The sequence below is a fragment of the Aethalodelphis obliquidens genome, unplaced genomic scaffold, assembly GCF_003676395.1.
Source record: "Aethalodelphis obliquidens isolate GAN/ISIS:26980383/991018 unplaced genomic scaffold, ASM367639v1 scaffold2, whole genome shotgun sequence".
Lineage (NCBI taxonomy): Eukaryota > Metazoa > Chordata > Mammalia > Artiodactyla > Delphinidae > Aethalodelphis > Aethalodelphis obliquidens.
In genome coordinates, this window is record NW_020837946.1 from 43722150 (window position 1) to 43739389 (window position 17240).

The 17240-nt window shown below is 38.2% G+C and overlaps 1 protein-coding gene across 5 annotated transcripts in view; it reads left to right on the forward strand.

Moving 5' to 3' along the window:
* Positions 1–17240, forward strand: part of HIBCH (3-hydroxyisobutyryl-CoA hydrolase) — an 86815-nt gene that overhangs the window by 45527 nt on the left and 24048 nt on the right. For all 5 annotated transcript variants that reach the window (XM_027125876.1, XM_027125847.1, XM_027125867.1 and 2 more), the window contains 3 exons: positions 4554–4632; positions 11633–11778; positions 14313–14399. In XM_027125876.1, coding sequence (XP_026981677.1) covers positions 4554–4632; positions 11633–11778; positions 14313–14399 — 312 coding nt within the window. The remainder of the gene's footprint in view (positions 1–4553; positions 4633–11632; positions 11779–14312; positions 14400–17240) is intronic.

Here is a 17240-nt window from a genome sequence, read left to right on the forward strand (position 1 = left end):
TTGGAACTTTTTGTTGGAATTTTTTAGAAAATATTTTTGGTCTGTGGTTAGTTGAATCTGCAGATGAGGAGCCATGAATATGGAGGGCTGACTATACATATATTTGACAAGAAATCATATGAAGGATGTAGAAAGAATTTCTACCTATCAATAAGAAAGTCCAATGGAAAAATGAGCAATAGATTAGACATTTCATAAAGAGAATATGCAGATGACCAAAACATGACAAAGCACTCAATTGCATTAATCAGCAAGAAAAGGAAAACTGAAACCACAATGAAATACTAACATATACTCACTAGAATGGCTAAAATGTTTTCTATGTGAGTCTGTTTCTGTTTTGTAAATAAATTTATTCGTATTATTTTTTTAGATTTCATATGTAAGTGATGTATGATATTTGTCTTTCTCTGTCTCACTTCACTTAGAATGATAATCTCTAGGTCCATCCATGTTTCTGCAAATGGCATTTCATTCTTTTTTATGGCTGGGTAGTATTCTATTGTATATATATACCACATCTTTATCCATTCATCTGTTGATGGACATTTAGGTTGCTACCATGTCTTGGCTATTGTAAATAATGCTGCTTTGAACATTGGGGTGTATGTACCTTTTTGAATTAGAGTTTTTGTCTTTTCCGGATATATGCCCAGAAGTGGAATTGCTGGATCATATGGTAACTCTATTTTTAGTTTTTTAAGGAACCTCCATCTGTTCTCTGTAGTGTTTGAACCAATTTACATTCCCACCAACAGTGTATAAGGGTTCCATTTTCTCCACACCCTCTCCAGCATTTATTATTCGTAGACTTTTTCATGATGGCCATTCTGACTGGTGTGAGGTGATACCTCGTGGTAGTTTTGATTTGCATTTCTCTAATAATTAGTGATGTTGAGCATATTTTCATGTGCCTGTTGGCCATCTGTATAGAATGGCTAAAATGTGAAAGACAATTTCAAGCATTGGTGAGGATATGGAATACAAACTCATATTGCTGCTGGAGTAGAAATTGGTATGACTGCTTTGGAAAATTGTTTGATCTCGTCTTTTAAAGTTGATTGAATTAATACTCTGACCCAACAGGATTACAACCCAACCAAAATGTATGTACTTATGCCCCAAAAGACATGTGTAAGAATGGTCATTGAATCGTTATTTGCAGTAGCCCCAAACTGAAAAACCTAACTAGCTATTCACAGTAGAATGAAAATAGTTTATTCATACAAAGGAATGCTGTACAATGAAAGAAATTATTGCTACACATATGAATAAATCTTGCAAACATAACATTGACTGAAGTCAAATAAATAATACTCTATGGCTCTATTTATATCAAGATCAAAACCTGAAAAAGTTAATCTCATTTTGTTAGAAGTCAGGATAGTAGTTACCTGAAGGATGGGGAGGGAGTAGTGGCTGACAGGGTGCATAAAAGAATTTCTGATAATTTTTATTTGGGTTTTGGTTACAAGGATGTGTTCATTTTGGGATAATTCACTGGACCTGTGTGCTATCTGTCTGTACTATTTGTGTACTTTCGATTGTATATTATATGTCAATTAAGAGGAAAAAAAAAAGCCAGTGTGGCTGACAAGAGTGAAAGTGAGGAAAGTGGAGAATGGTAGACCATAAGATCAGGGAGATAGAAAGGGACCAGATCACGTAGGGCCTTATCAGCCAGGATGAGGAATTTCAGTAATATTTTAATGGGATGGGGAGTCACTGGAGAGTTTTGGGCAGGAGAATGACATGAACTGATTTACATTTAATAAGTTTACTTGGCTGTTGTGCAGAGGATGGATTGTGGCAAAAACAGAAGCAAGAGAGACTAACCCAGGCAAGAGATGATAGTGACTTCACCTAGGGTTGCAGCAGTGGCGATGAAGTGGCTCAATCCAAGATATATTTTGGAGTTAGTGCTATCAAGACAGATTCATAGGGCTTCCCTGGTGGCGCAGTGGTTGAGAGTCCGCCTTCCGATGCAGGAGACACGGGTTCGTGCCCTGGTCCGGGAGGATCCCACATGCCGCGGAGCGGCTAGGTCCGTGAGCCATGGCCGCTGAGCCTGCGCGTCCGGAGCTTGTGCTCCGCAACGGGAGAGGCCACAACAGTGAGAGGCCCGCGTACCGCAAAAAAAAAAAAAAAGGGAAAAAAAGGTTCATAGATTAGATTGTAAGATCAGAAAGAAAGGATGATGCTGAAATTTTTGGCCTGAGCAGCTGGGTGAATGATGGTGCTATTTGCTGAGATGGAAAAGACTGAGGGAGCAGCATGTTCAAAGAGAAATCAAGAGGTTTACTTGTGATGCATGAACATTGAGATACATATTAGATGTTTAGGTGGAGATGTTAAGTAAACAGCTAGATATAAAATTCTAGAGAAATCAGGGGTGGGAAAATAATTTGTCATTAATGTTACAGTGCTTAAAATCTTGGGGCTCTTGGAAGAGATCACCTGGGGAATGAATAGAAAGAACAGAGTACAGGTGAAGTGGAGTAGAGGGATGATATCTGATCATTGGGGCGGATCAACATTTTGATGTCAGGGAGAAGAGAAAGAACAACTAATGAGTTAGAAGGAAAACCAGGAGAGTGTAGTGTCTCAAAGCCAAGTCAGGTGTTTCCTGAAGTAGAGAGTGAGCCACTGTCAAATGCTACAGAGATTTATAATTATGTGATAAATGAAATTTGACTGCTGGGTTGGGTAGGATGCAGGGAGAGTATTTGAGGAGAGTTAGGAATTGGAATAAATTTTACATTTGGGGAATGAATCTGTATAACCGGTTGTTAATATAATAAAACTTGAAGACTGAAGCCTTTTTAGTCTAGCAAAGGAGTATCTGCTAAGATTAATGGTTAATAGTATGTAATGGTAAATTTTGGAAATTTCAAGGGGGATTTAATATAAGCAACCTATAATGGATTCTTTTATATAAGATACAAAAATTAGATATGAATCTGCCATGAGAGTGCTACACCCCTTTCAATGTGGATCAGTATTTATGTCCTTAGTATCTCCAAGTCAGGTGGCTTGAATTTTCCCGGTCTTCATTTCATCTTAATTGAAAGGCATTTTAAATTGGCTCCTAATGGGACTGGTGTCAATGACCTCTTATTTGGAAAGCTTTTCATTAATAACTTCTTACTAAAATTTTGAAGTCTTTGACTTTGTTCATTATTTTATCAGCCATGGCTGAAACAAAATAACTGAATCAATGAATATGGGATCTATAGCTTCTACATGAAAGAGTACAGGGCTTATAAATTTCTTTCTTTCTTGAATTTAGGGGGTAGGGAGGGCCCTCTGTAGAGAATTTGGGCTGTTAGTGGTTCTTTTGCAAAGGAATGAGGGTTCCAGAAGATAGAATGGGAATGACTATCAGGGAGAGCAGTGTTAGGAAAAAGCACACAGCAGTATTGGGATGAATATTTTAGAGGCCAAAGGCCTAAGACAGCTATTGTGTGATGCTGAATCATGACAGAATCGGGGTCTGGTTCTAACTGAAAATGTGGTGAAGAGACCTTTTTAATTGAAAAGCACAGGCACTCACCCAAACAGATCCAGAAAAGAGAAGGGAGCAGTTAAGAGACAAGTGCAGGGAACAAATGGGAATCCAAAGACAAAAACGCAACATAGCTTGTCTTCCTGAAAATTGAACTGCGAGTGTGGGCTTAAGGCAAGTTTGAGTAGTGCATTTGCCTGTTTTTCTCTCTCCAGCTATTTCTGTTTGCTTTGTTCTCTGTGTTGTACAGGCTACATGCACTAAACAATCTAATAGAAGTTCTGAATAATGTGAAAAACATAGGAAATGTATGTCACAATGTGAGCACAGACAAACTTGGATACTTTGTAAACACATGTATACCTCTTACTTTATTCAAATATATCTGTTGATTCAGAGATGACTGTTAAGTTTGTCATTTTCAGTGACATTCAACAAGTCAGAAACAGACTTTCAGCCAAATCTTTTTATTTTGTAACTTGTGTTTAGTAATGGATTTTTAAGAGTTAAATAGTTACTAAGTGTTGTATCTGAGAAAAATGATGTTGCTAATTTTATTTGATGAACTATGTGAATAAATAAAATGTGTTAATATTCTATTTAAGGCTACTGAAATTTGCTAGAATAGCTTGGTTATGCTTTTTTGATGATTGGTTCCACTAAGAATACTCAGTGGTTCTGGGAAGAGTCAGTATTCTATAATGCTGCATCTAGTTTGAAATAAGAGGTAATTGGGGAAGAGGACCTGAAGCATAACACAGGATACTAATCAAAAACATTTTAGCTAAAACAAATCTGTTCCAGATATCAGGGATACCCATGTACTTTTCACCCAGAAAGTTCTTCTGAAATTGTGTGGTTTAGGGTTTCCCTCCCGTCTATCTCCTGAAATTCCTTTAAAGAAATTCTTTATGAAGAATTATATATAATATATATTATGTATATCTTTGTATATGATATAATTTACTTGGTTTATAATGTTTGTGAATGTGAGGTTTTTTTTAAACGCCCGCAGTATTTTTAAAACAATTTTTTGCCTTTTCCCTAGGGAGTTGGTCTCTCAGTTCATGGGCTATTCCGAGTGGCTACTGAAAAGTCTCTTTTTGCAATGCCAGAAACAGCAATAGGTAAAAAAAAAAAAAAAAAAAAAAAAAAACTAAATTTTTCATAATTACTTTTACAATTATCGTCTTTTGATACATTTCAGATTACAGTTATTGAAGGAATTGATGGAATCTTGTATGAAAGAACTTTTAAAAATAAATTATAATAGGAAGATACCTAAAAGTTTATATTAGCTCATACTCGTATCTGAAAACACAAAGGCAAGCATATTTAAACTGGAGACACTAGCGCACTGTAGTCGATTTTATTTATTTATTCTTATTGAAGTATAGTTGATTTACAATGTTGTGTTAATTTTTGCTGTACATGTCTTTAATTTTAGATGAAAGATTATTAGAGGAAATATCTTGCATTCAGATCTATGCTCCATTTTGAGTTAACTTTTGTATGTGGTGAGAGGTATGGATCAAAGGTATAGATCAAAGTTTATTATTTTGCATAGGGAGATAAAATCATTCCCACATCATTTTTTGGAAAAAACTACTATTTCTCCACTGATTGCCTTTGCACCTTTGTATGTGCTGATCTTGGTGCCAACACCACACTGTCTTGATTACTGTTGCTTTATAGTAAGTCTTGATCAAGTAATGATAATCCTCTAATTTTGTTCTTTTTTTTTCTTTCAAGTTGTTTTGGCTCTATAGATCCTTTGTATTTCTATGTGAATTTTAGAGTGATTTTGTAAGTTTCAACAAAAAGGCCTGTTAGAATTTTTATTTGGATTTTCTAGGATCTATCAATTTAGGGAGAATTGATATCTTAACAATGTTGAGTCTTCAGACCTGTGAGCAAGGTATATCTTTCCATTTATTTAGGTCTTCTTCTTTAATTTCCCTAAGCCATGTTTTGTAGTTTTCAGTTTCTTATACATCTTTTGCCAGATTTTTCCTTAAGTATTTCATATTATTCAATGATATTATAAATGATATTTTTAAAATCTAGTTCTGATGTTAGTTATCAATATATAGAAATATAATTGAGTTTTGAACTTTGTATCCTGCAAACTTGATAAACCAACTTATTAGTTCTAGTAGATTTTTTGTAGATTGAATTGGATTTTCTAAATAGATAATTATGTTGTTTACAAATAAAGTACATTTTACTTTTTTCTTTCCCATCTGGATACTTTTTATTTTTATTTTTCTTGCCTTATTCCACTGGGTAGAACTTCCAATACAATGTTGAACAGATACGTTGAGAGTTGGCCTTCTTGCCTTGTTTGGGATCTTAGGGGGAAAACATTCAGTCCTTCACCAATTAAGTACGATATTAGGTATAAGTTTTTCATAGGTGCCCCTTATCAGGATGAGGAACTTTCCTTCTGTTCCTAGATTTCTGAGGGGTTTTATTAGGAATGGACTTTGGATTTTGTAATTTTTTTCAGCATGTGTTGAGATGATCATTGGTTTTTCTTTTTTAGTTTGTTAAGTGAGGATTACTTTGATTGGTTTTTTAACATTAAAGTAACCCTGGTTTGCTGGAATAAATCTCACTCTAGTATGATGTGTCCTACTTTTTATATGTTGTTGGGTTTGATACACAAAAATTTTATTTGGAATTTTTGCATCTATGTTCATGAGGGATATTGGTCTGTAGTTTTCTGGTAACATCATTTTGATTGCTTCATTTTGGTATCTGGGTAATGCTGGGTTCATTTCTGGAAAAGTTCAGGTAGAATTGATTCTTTTTTTTCTTTTTTTTCATGTGTTTGGTAGAATTCACCAGTGAAGCCATCTAGGCCTAGAGTTTTCTTTGTGGAGAGGTTTTTAACTACAAATTCAAAATCTTTAATAGATGTAGGCTATTCAAGTTATCTGGGTTTTTTTGCACAAACTTTAGTAATTTGGGTCTTTTAAGGAGTTTGTCCATTTATTAGCATAAAATTCATTTCCTTATTATCTTTTTAGTATCTGTAGAATCTATAGTAATACCTGGCTCTCTCATCCTTTTTTGGTCATGCCATGCAGCATTTGGGATCTTAGTTCCCTGACCAGGGATCAAACCCGTGCCCCCTGCATTGGGAGCGTGGAGTTTTAAACACTGGACTGCCAGGGAAGTCCCTCTCTCATTCTTTTTTTTTTTTTTTTTTTTTGCGGTATGTGGGCCTCTCACTGTTGTGGCCTCTCCCGTTGCGGAACACAGGCTCCGGATGCGCAGGCTCAGCGGCCATGGCTTATGGGCCCAGCCGCTCCGCGGTATGTGGGATCTTCCTGGACCGGGGGCACGAGCCCATGTCCCCTGCATCAGCAGGCGGACTCTCAACCACTGCGCCACCAGGGAAACCCTCTCATTCTTGATATTAGTAATTTGTCTTCTCTTTTTTTTTTCTGATCACTCTAATTAGAGGTTTATTAATTGATCTCAAAAGAAGTTTTTTGATTTTCTGTTTTATTGATTTCTGCTCTGATATTTATTACTTCCTTCTACTTACTTGAAGTTTTATCTCCTTTCTCTAGTCTCCTAAGGTGAAACCTGAGGTCATTGATATGAGACCCAGGTATAGAATTCTATTCTGTTGTTTAAATGTCAGTACTTTAAAGATTTTGCTACACCATCTCATTTATGTTGTTTTCCATGAGAAATCTGCTCTTATCCTTATCTTCGTTCCTCTGTAAATAAGTGTCTTTTTTTTTTTTTTTTTTTTTTTTTTTTTTACTTTCTCTGGCTGCTCTTAAGATTTTCTGCTGATCACTTGTTTTGGTGTGCCTTGATCCCTTGATTATGACGTACCTTTTTGTAGCTTTCTTCCTGTTTCTTATGATTGTATTTAAAGGGCCCCCCACCTTTTCCCCCTTGGTGTCCATACGTTTGTTCTCTACATCTGTGTCTCTATTTCTGCTTTGCAAGTAAGATTATCTATACCATTTTTCTAGATTCCACATATATGTGTTGATATACGATATTTGTTTTTCTCTTTCTGACTTACTTTACTCCAAATGACAGTCTCTAGGTTTTTCCACATCTCTGCAACAGTTCTGGATCAATTTTGATTGATTGTTTTATCATGTCATCATGGGTGGCAATTTCTTGCTTTTTTAGATTCCTGGTAATTTTTGACTGGATTCTAGACATTGTAAGTTTTACTTTGTTGAGTGCTGGATATTTTTGTATAGTTGGTTCCCAACTTATGGTGGTCTGACTTACAGTTTTTTGATTTTATGATTTTACAATGGTGCAAAAGCAATATACATGTAGTAGAAACTGTACTTTGAATTTTGACCTTTTCTTTGGCCGGCCATATCCGGTACCATACTCTCATGTGATGCTGGGCAGTGGCAGCAAGCCATAGCTCCTATGCAGCCACACAATCACAAGGATAAATAACTGATACTTAGAACCTTTTTGTTTTTCACTTTTAGCATAACAGTCAATAAATTATATGAGATATTCAGCACTTTATTATAAAATAGGCCTTGTGTTAGATGATCTTGCCCAACTTTAGGCTAATGTAAGTGTTCTGAGCACATTTAAGATAGGCTAGGCTAAGCTATGATGTTTGGAAGTTAGGTGTATTAAATGCATTTTTGTCTTATGGTATTTTCAACTTATGATTTGTGATGGATTTATCAGGATGTGACCCCAATGTAAATTGAGGAAGATCTATATTCTTATAAATATTCTTGAGCTTGCTTCTGGGATGAGGTTATGTTACTTGGAAACAGTTTGTTCCTTTCAGGTCTTTTAGTTTTTTTTAAAATTTATTATTATTATTATTTTTTAGATGCAAGGTTGGAGCAGTGCTCAGGCTAGGGCTAATTATTTCCTACTACTGAAATGAGACCCTTCTTTGCCTTCTACTCAGTGCCCCCACGAATCCTGAGTTCTCACAGTCTGATTGGTGGGAACAGGCACTATTCTCAGCCCCGTGGAGGTTCCCAGTACTGTTCTCTATAATCCTTTCCTGTGGTTCTTTCCATAACCTCAGGCAGTTTCTTCATACACATGTACTGATCAGTACTAAGCTGAGGACTTAAGGGAGACACTCTGCAGATCTCCAGAGTTTTCTCTCTGTGCAGCTCTCTCCTCTCTGGTACTCTCTTCTGGGAATTCTGTCTGCCTCAGTTTCCCTGGATTCTTAGCTTTATTTCCCTCAAATCAAGGGCTGTTCTGGGCCTGGACATTCTCTCAAGGCTTTAAGCTGGAGCTTTTGTAGAGTTTACCTCACTTGTTTTCAGATATTCACAGATCACTTACCTTTATTCCCTGATGGTCCAGTTTGTTGAAAACTGATATTTCGTATATTTTCTATAGTTATTTCAAGTAGGAGAGTAAAGTTAGTCCCTCTTACTCCATCTTACCCAAAGTGTAATTCTCCTGGATGGCTACTTTAGATTAGATGGTTAAAGAGGTTTTCCAAGGAGATGTCCTTTAGGTTGAGATTTGAATGACAAGAGGGAAGGAGCTATATTAATATCTTAGAACAGAATACTGTGGTGTTAAGAAGTTAGTCTAAAGCAAGAATAAAGCTTTACCGGTTCAAGAAACCACATAGAGTCAACTATCTGAATCAAGGGCAGGAGTGTTATACTGTGCTCTTCAAGAAGTACACAGGGACCTCTGGTGAAGAGTTTGGATTTAAACCTAAACATTATGGGAAACTGTGGGAGAGTTTAAAGCAGGGAGTGGCATGGTCTGGTTTACATTTTAATGCCATCATTCTGGCTGCTTTAAGGATAATGGATTGTAGGGGGTGCAAGAGTAGAGAGGCTTGTTAGGAGGTCATTACATTAATCTAGAGCTCTGCTGTCTGATACTGTAGCCACTAACCACAGATGGCTACTTAATATAAATTAAATTTAAATAAATTCAGTTCTTCAGTTGCAAAGTGTTTAATAGCCACATCTGGTTAGTGGCAGCATAGATTATAGAACATTTTCATCATCATAGAAAATTCTATTGGATAGCACAGGTCTAGAGAGAGATAATTTTAAGCTTGGAGTAATATGGAGCTATAGAGTTGGAATAGAGTGGATAGATTTAGAAAATGTTTTGGAGTTAACTTGCTTGCTGATATAATGAATCAGGAATAACTCCAAGGTGTTTAGGTAGTGCTACTAGATGGATGAGGCCAGTTAGGGAAGGAACAGTATGGTTGGAGGGATGAGAATCAGGAGTTGTGTTTTTGCCATGTGATTTCTGGGATGCTTCTTATCTATGTGGCTAAATCTAGAATGCAGATTTGAGAGTTTGTGTTCAAGGGAAAAAGGCATAACTAGATAGACAGATTTGGGACTGTATTGGTCTGCGAGGGCTGCCATAACAAAATACCAAGACTGGGTAGCTTAAACAACATTTATTTCTCCCAGTCCTGGAAGCTGGAAGTCCAACATCAAGGTATTGGCAGGTTTGGTTTCACCCAGGGCCCCTGTCCTTGGCTTGTAGACAGCTGCCTTCTCTCTGTACTCACATGGCCTTTCCTCTGCGTGTGCCCTCAGTGTCTCTTCCTCTTACAAGGACACCAGTCCTATTAGATAAGGCCCCCACTCTTATAACCTCACTTAACCTTAATTACCTCTTTAGAGGTCCTTTTCTCCAAATTGTCACATTGTGGGGTTAGGACTTCAGCTTAAGAATTTTGGGACACCATTTGGGACACAATTCCATCCCTAACAGGGACTGATCTGCATATAGATATTATCTAAAGCTATAAGAGCTAAGGAAATGCGTGTGTGGGGTATCGGAGAGCCTCAGATGAGGCCTAGGCACAGCAGTGGGCACAGGTCCAGCAAGGGAGGTGGAGCCAGTAAGGGGAACTGGAAAGAAGCAGCCACTGAGGCAAAGGGCGAAGAAGGAGAATGTGGGGCCCTGGAACACACAGAAGTGTTTTCACTTGGGCAGAGTGCTCCTGAGGTTCAGCAGCAAGTAGGAATGGATATTGAGGAACAGAAAGACGACCAGAGTGGCTGGAGTATAGTGAGTGAGTAGTAAGAGATGTAATTGAAAAAGTGGTCAGGGGCCTTGAAGACTGATAAAGGTGTTAGTTTTTTTTTAATTAATTAATTTATTTATTTATTTTTTTTTTTCGGTATGCGGGCCTCTCACTGTTGTGGCCTCTCCCGTTGCGGAGCACAGGCTCCGGATGCGCAGGCTCAGCGGCCATGGCTCACGGGCCTAGCCGCTCCGCGGCATGTGGGGTCTTCCCGGACCGGGGCACGAACCTGCGTCCCCTGCATCGGCAGGCGGACTCTCAACCACTGCACCACCAGGGGAGCCCCCTAGGAACTTTTTGACAAGTAGAACTGGGAAGAATTTGAATGCTTCTATTTTTATCTGAATTAATTGAAGCAATTTTCAAATAGATAGGTGGATTATAAACCTAGAGGGTCACAATTGTTTAAGGAGCTCTTAAACACCAAAAAGTAGTGTACTGGCAAGTATTTGCATATATGCTATTTTTAGTTGTTGCCAGTAGAGAGAATAAGGGAGTTTAAAAAATACTCATGGTTAAGAAAAGAGTAAGTGCAAGTGATTTAATTAGGTATAAACGTGTTCATTTAGTAGGACTAATGGTTATCACATCACTTTAAGTATCTTGAATATTAGATAATTGTTTGGACATTGATTAAATGGTAATAATAATTTATCACATAATAGCCTTAGATTACATATATTTTTTCCTGTGCTTATCATTTGGAAAGAAAATATTGTTTCAGTCTTTACCTACATTGGAGACTCTTAAAAAGTAGTAGTAGAGATGAGTAATTTAAGTAATATTTATCAAGTAGTTATATCCAGAACATTGTGCCGTATATCCTTTATTGAGTTCTATAGAAATGAAACATGAAAAATTTGAAAAGTACCCCAATTAAGTTAGCACGATTTATAGCAAGTCTTTTGTGACATTGATTGCATTGTATAGTACGTTGTAGTACTGTGGTATAGTAATAATATTTTTACTGTAGATTCAGACTCCAGAGAAAAATGGCTCTTTGATCTCAAGTAAAGAGAGCTGAATTTATCTTTTTCATTTGAATCATTGTCTCTTTTTGTTTTTAATTACAGGGCTATTCCCTGATGTGGGTGGAGGTTATTTCTTGCCACGTCTTCAAGGAAAACTTGGGTGCTTCCTTGCATTAACAGGATTCAGGCTGAAAGGAAGAGATGTGTATGCAGCAGGAATTGCTACACACTTTGTAGATTCTGAAAAGGTAATTACTTGAGTGGATGATTGCATTTTGTGTTGTTTGGAATAGCTCATGGGGAGGCAGTATGAGTGGTTGAGATTACAGGCTTTGGTCTACATGGGTCTGAACCCTACATGTACCCTTAAAGCTGTGTGACCCTGGGTAAGCTCTCCAATCCTCATTTCCTCATATGCAAAATGGAAATAATTATATCTGGATCCAGGGCTGTTTTGCCTGGTACCTTCAGTGAATATTTTTTAATGAATAATTATAGTCTGTGTAAAAAAAAAAAAGTAATATTTTAAGAAAGTCTAATATATAAAAATCTGAATTTATGTATAAAAAGATAGGCTTTTATAAAGATATTTTTGAAAGATTCTTTTGTTTGTTAGTTTCCCTAGTGCATTTAAAAGTTTGTAAAATATGGTCTTAAAAACTCTTCTGAAGGATATCTGTTGTAAGGGACACATATTACTTACCTTGGTCTTAAAACATTTTTCTTAAACAGCACGGTCAGTTTTCTTAGCCCAGGATAGCACAGTGGCAAAGGATGTGCAGATGGACAGCCTGGTTTTAAATCTTCGCTTGAATTTATCCTCTTTAGCCCCAGTTTTCTCATCTCCACGTTGAGGACGGCAGTTTCATCATAGCAGTTGAAAGTCATTGTGTTAAATGTAACAGAAGGCCCAGTTCAAGGTGGTTTTGCCTTAGAACTCCCAGCAAGAGATTTGGGATTTTTCTGCTTCAGCTGGCTTAGCTCAGTCTTATTGGACCGGCTTGTGCCTGAACCACATGGGTGGGTGGAATACACTGGCTTATCTGTCCTAGCTAATGTGCTCCATCCCTGGAACTGTGGGGTAAAGTCAGTTTCCCAGGAAACCCATGGATTTCTGATCTTGAGGTAGGGGTGTTATGGGATAGGGGAAGGAATGCTATTAAAATGTATGAAGTATACAAAGTTGAAAGTTGTCCCCCTTAACACTGTTACGAGGGCCTTCCATCACATTTGCCTGAATTTTCAGATATTTCTCTTTTTTAGATCTTTATGGGCATCCTTGGTCACATTGAGTAGGTGGCTGTCTCATTCTTCCCTTGAGCTGTAACAGGAAGCAAACATGGGTACTCCATTATTTGCCCTTGATTATAGTGGAATTTGGTTAAGGATGGGGGAGAGAGCTGATCCACAGCCCTTTCCTCTCTTAGTCAGATTGCCCAGTAATACATGCGGTGCATAGCCTACCATTTACAGGGCCTGTAGTGCATAACAGAAATGAATAATACGCATTGGGAATGGGGCTAGAGGTGGGTACAAAAGATAAAAAACCATCTGTATCATCTGACAGAGTAAAGTATGGAAAGTGTACAAACAGAATACAAAGAAAGGATTCAATGCATTGAATCCATTGAAGGAAGAGCTTACTTATAAGAAAGGACTGGAAGTTTTCTCATAGAGGTTGCAGTTCAGCTGGGCCTTAAGATAAGTATTGTCAGGAGAAGTTTTTCTGGATAGAGGAGACTTTAATGAGCAAGCCCCATAGGGGTAGGAAAGCATTAGCTGTGTTTTAGAAACAGTAAAAAGTCCAATTGGCTGAGTGTAGGAAGAGGTATATGAGGGATATAGGGGGAAAGCTGTTGGAGGACAGAGGGAACGAATAGTACCCACCGAACTGAGAAGGTATCTTGAGACCAAAAAATGAGGGAGGCGGCTCCATATAATCAGTGGATCAGTCTGTTAGAGGGTCACTTATGCTCAGGGTGGCATTGGGTGGACAGTGATCTGGCAGCATTCGCAACTGCACTCTGCACTGCTGAGGGGCCACTGGGATAGTTTTATAGTTGACCTTCGGGTATGGGGATATGTGCTTGGAAACAGGACATGCATTCCTAAATTGGGATTTATGAATGGGTAACTCGTCTCTCGGGCACTGGGAATACATACGTCAGTGAGAGTCTTCATCATTGTTTGGGGACTAACAGAGCATGGAGGCCACTTGGTCCTAATGAATATTAAACAATGTCTATTAACTATTGATACAAAGCCCTTGATGACAGAGAAGTGATTTACCACACAGTACAGTCCTGGGAAGGGTTAGTGGAAGGACAGGAGGAACTGTATGGGCCCAAGATGGTGTCAGTTATGTTAATAGCCATACAAGAGTTAAGTGTGGCTATATTATAGACCTGTGCATTGACTATAGTAGCCATTAGTCACATGTGGCAATTTTCGTTAAAATTAATTAAAATAAAATTTATAATTGGGATCTTTAGTTGCAACACTACATTTCAAGTGCTCAATAGCTAGAGGGAAACAAAGATGAATGTCTCTATTTCTCCTCGTCAGTTTCTTTTGTATTTATCCGTTCCTTGCAAGGCAGCATTTACTTTATGGGAATGTGTGTGCCTTCAACTTCAGTGAAAATTGCCTTCATTGATTCAGCTGAAGGGAGAGCATCATAATTTTAAGACAAGGATTTTTAAAAAGAGTGTAAGATTTCTAAAGAAAAAAAATTCTGTGTTGCTGTGGTGTTTTAAATGTTTTCCTTTTCCCCCCGCTGTAGTTGGGCATGTTAGAAGAAGATTTGTTAGCCCTGAAATCTCCTTCGAAAGAAAATATTGCAGATGTCTTAGAAACTTACCATGCAAAGGTAATCTTGTCAGTATTCTAACCTCAGATTTTAATTCATGGGGAAGGGGAAGTGACTGAAAAATTAGCAGTTGGTGAATATTACAGTTTGTCGATATAAATAAATGTACTGGGATTTATTTACTTTAAAGCTTGTTGGGAGTATCAGTGCTTCACAATCATTAGGATGGCCATCTGAGAAGATGACTTCTTTACATGCAACTACACAGCTTGTTTTCTCATTGCTGGTGAATTTCAGTGCATAGCCTTGTGATTGGCCCTTGCAAGGGCTTTTTACAACACACTGTGACATTCGTGTAATGGAGGTTCAGTGTTGATGCTATTTGTGGAGCTGCTAAAGTGAAACTCTGGTCTATATCGAAATATAATAACATACGATGCAGTGTTTTCTTTTAATTCCTTTTGTTGTCTAACTTAAATTCTCTTTTAAGAGCCAAGAATCTATAAAAATGCTACATGACTTCTAGTTAAACATGTTAGATGCCATATATGCTCCCTCCTGAAACCCCACTAAAATTGTAGTAAAGGAATAAGAAAGGCAGGAATCCACAAGGAGAAATAGAACAGAAAAGGAGACAGTGGCAGGCATGAGATGTCAGGATTTTGGAAGCTTGAAAGTGGAATGATGAGGGCAACTACTTTAGACCTGAGAACACCGAACTCAGTGGGGGAAGCCGATAAGAAATAAGCCAGTTCTTTCTGTAGACTCTTTGTAGGGTACCAGCTCCCTTTGACAGGCCTCGCTGGCTAAGGGCAGGGATAGGTGAGGTGCTCTACTGAAAAGAGGCAGAACACATTAAATGGGAAGAATTTTGGCCTCTTTTCCTAGTTGGTTTCCAGAACTCTTACGTACCATCTATCTAAGTTTGGGCAGCCATAACAAAAATACCGTAGACTTGATGGCTTAAACAGCAGAAATTTCTCACAGTTCTGGAGGCTGGAAGGTCCAAGATCAAGGTGCCAGCCTATTAGGTTCCTGGTGAGGAACCTCTTCCTGTTTTGCAGATGAATGCCTTCCTGCTGTGTCCTCACATAGCAGAGAGAGAAAGTGAGCTCTCTCAGGTCTCTGCTTATAAGGGTGCTAATCCCATCCTGAGGGCTCCATCCTTTTGACTTAATTACCTCCCAAAGGCCTCACCCCCAGATACTATCACACTGGGATTAAGATTTCAACATGAATTTTGTGGGGGCACAAACATTTAGTCAGTAGCACCATCCTACTCCCAAGCAGTTCATTAGAAGCAAAAGAAAACCTGTAGCTATTGACATTCGAGCACCCCTCTATGAAAAAAACATCCAGGCCTGATCATCTCATAATGCATCAGACAATTGATAGTCCCATAACTGCAATTGACATTACACACAAAGCTTCCTAATTTTAGTGCTTCACATAGAATAACAAGGATTGCCAGGCATTAAAAACCGGAGATTGGCTAAAATAAAAAATGTACTTGAAGGAAGTAGGCAATGCAAGGAGAAGAAGGAACCCTAACAATTATAGGTTTGGTTTTTTTTTTTTATCTTCAGATAAGAGGAAAATATTTCATCTGTGAAATAAGAACAGATGTTACGAAGAGAAATAGTTAAAGAATAAAAAAGAAATTTAAAATGTGACAGCGAAATGGGGGAAAACCTCACAACAGCTTAGATTAAAATTGATGGATGAGGAAGACTCTAAGAGGATAATAAAGTGGAAAATGGAGAGAAAAGAAAACTTGGTATTATTTCAGGAGGTCCAAACCTGTTAGGAATTTGTAACAGAGGAGAGGAAATATTTAGAGAAATGGTAACCGCCCCCTGACAAAATTACCCAGAACAGAAGAACATGAGTACAGATTCATGGGCCCTGAATACTTAGTGTATGAATATGAATACAGAGCATGTGAGCATTTCATCAGATTTTGTCAAAGCATCTGACAGTCTCTTACGTTGTCAAATTGGGTAAACGTGGGATGGATTATAGCGTGTGGGGGGTTGAAGCGCCTTCCCAAGGAGTTCTGTTAAATGTTTGGGTATTAGGCTGTAAGTGAAGCCGTCTTGGCCTTCTCTTAGTCAGTGTTTTCCTCAGTGATTTGGATGAGAATGTTGATGGTGTTTTGATCAGACTGATTTGAAACTAAGAAACTAAGTTAAATTAGGTAAACATGTTTGTGAAAAAAAAAAAAACCAAGTTCAGAGTGATCTGTTTAATAGTAAAAATGTGAAATTTGATAGATGTGTTGGGAAACCCTCCATGTGTTTTCCTTTCCTTCTCACTACTACCACATTCACAACACTCCTGACTCCAGACGTGTTGGTTTTCCACACATCAGGCAGTTCTCCACGACACAAGCTGGGTGTCTTATGATTCCTTTCAATGCTGACACTGTCTACCTGAGGTTTGCATCAGATCCCACAACTTAACGGGCCCAGTCCCACAAGTTGGACCCTACTTTACACACCAGTCACAAATCCCAGGTTGTCACCTGTACTTCTCACGGACTGGCAATAAATTGGGGTTCTCATGGCCCCCTCCTTGGGTTTGATAATTTGCTAGAATGACTCACAGATCTCAGGGAAACACTTAACATTTATTGGTTTATTATGAAGGATATGAATGCACAGCCTGATGAAGAGATACATAGGGTGAGGTCCAGAGGGGCCTCAAGCCCAGGAGCTTCTGTCCCCATGAAGTTGGGGTGAGCCACTCACTCTCCCTGCATGTTCATTAACCTAGAAACTCTCCAAACCCCATCCTTTGGAGTTTTTATGACAGCTTCATTATGTAGGCACGAGTGATTAAATCATTGACATAGGTGATCGAACTCAATCTCCAGCCCTTTTCGCCTCACTGGAGGTGGAG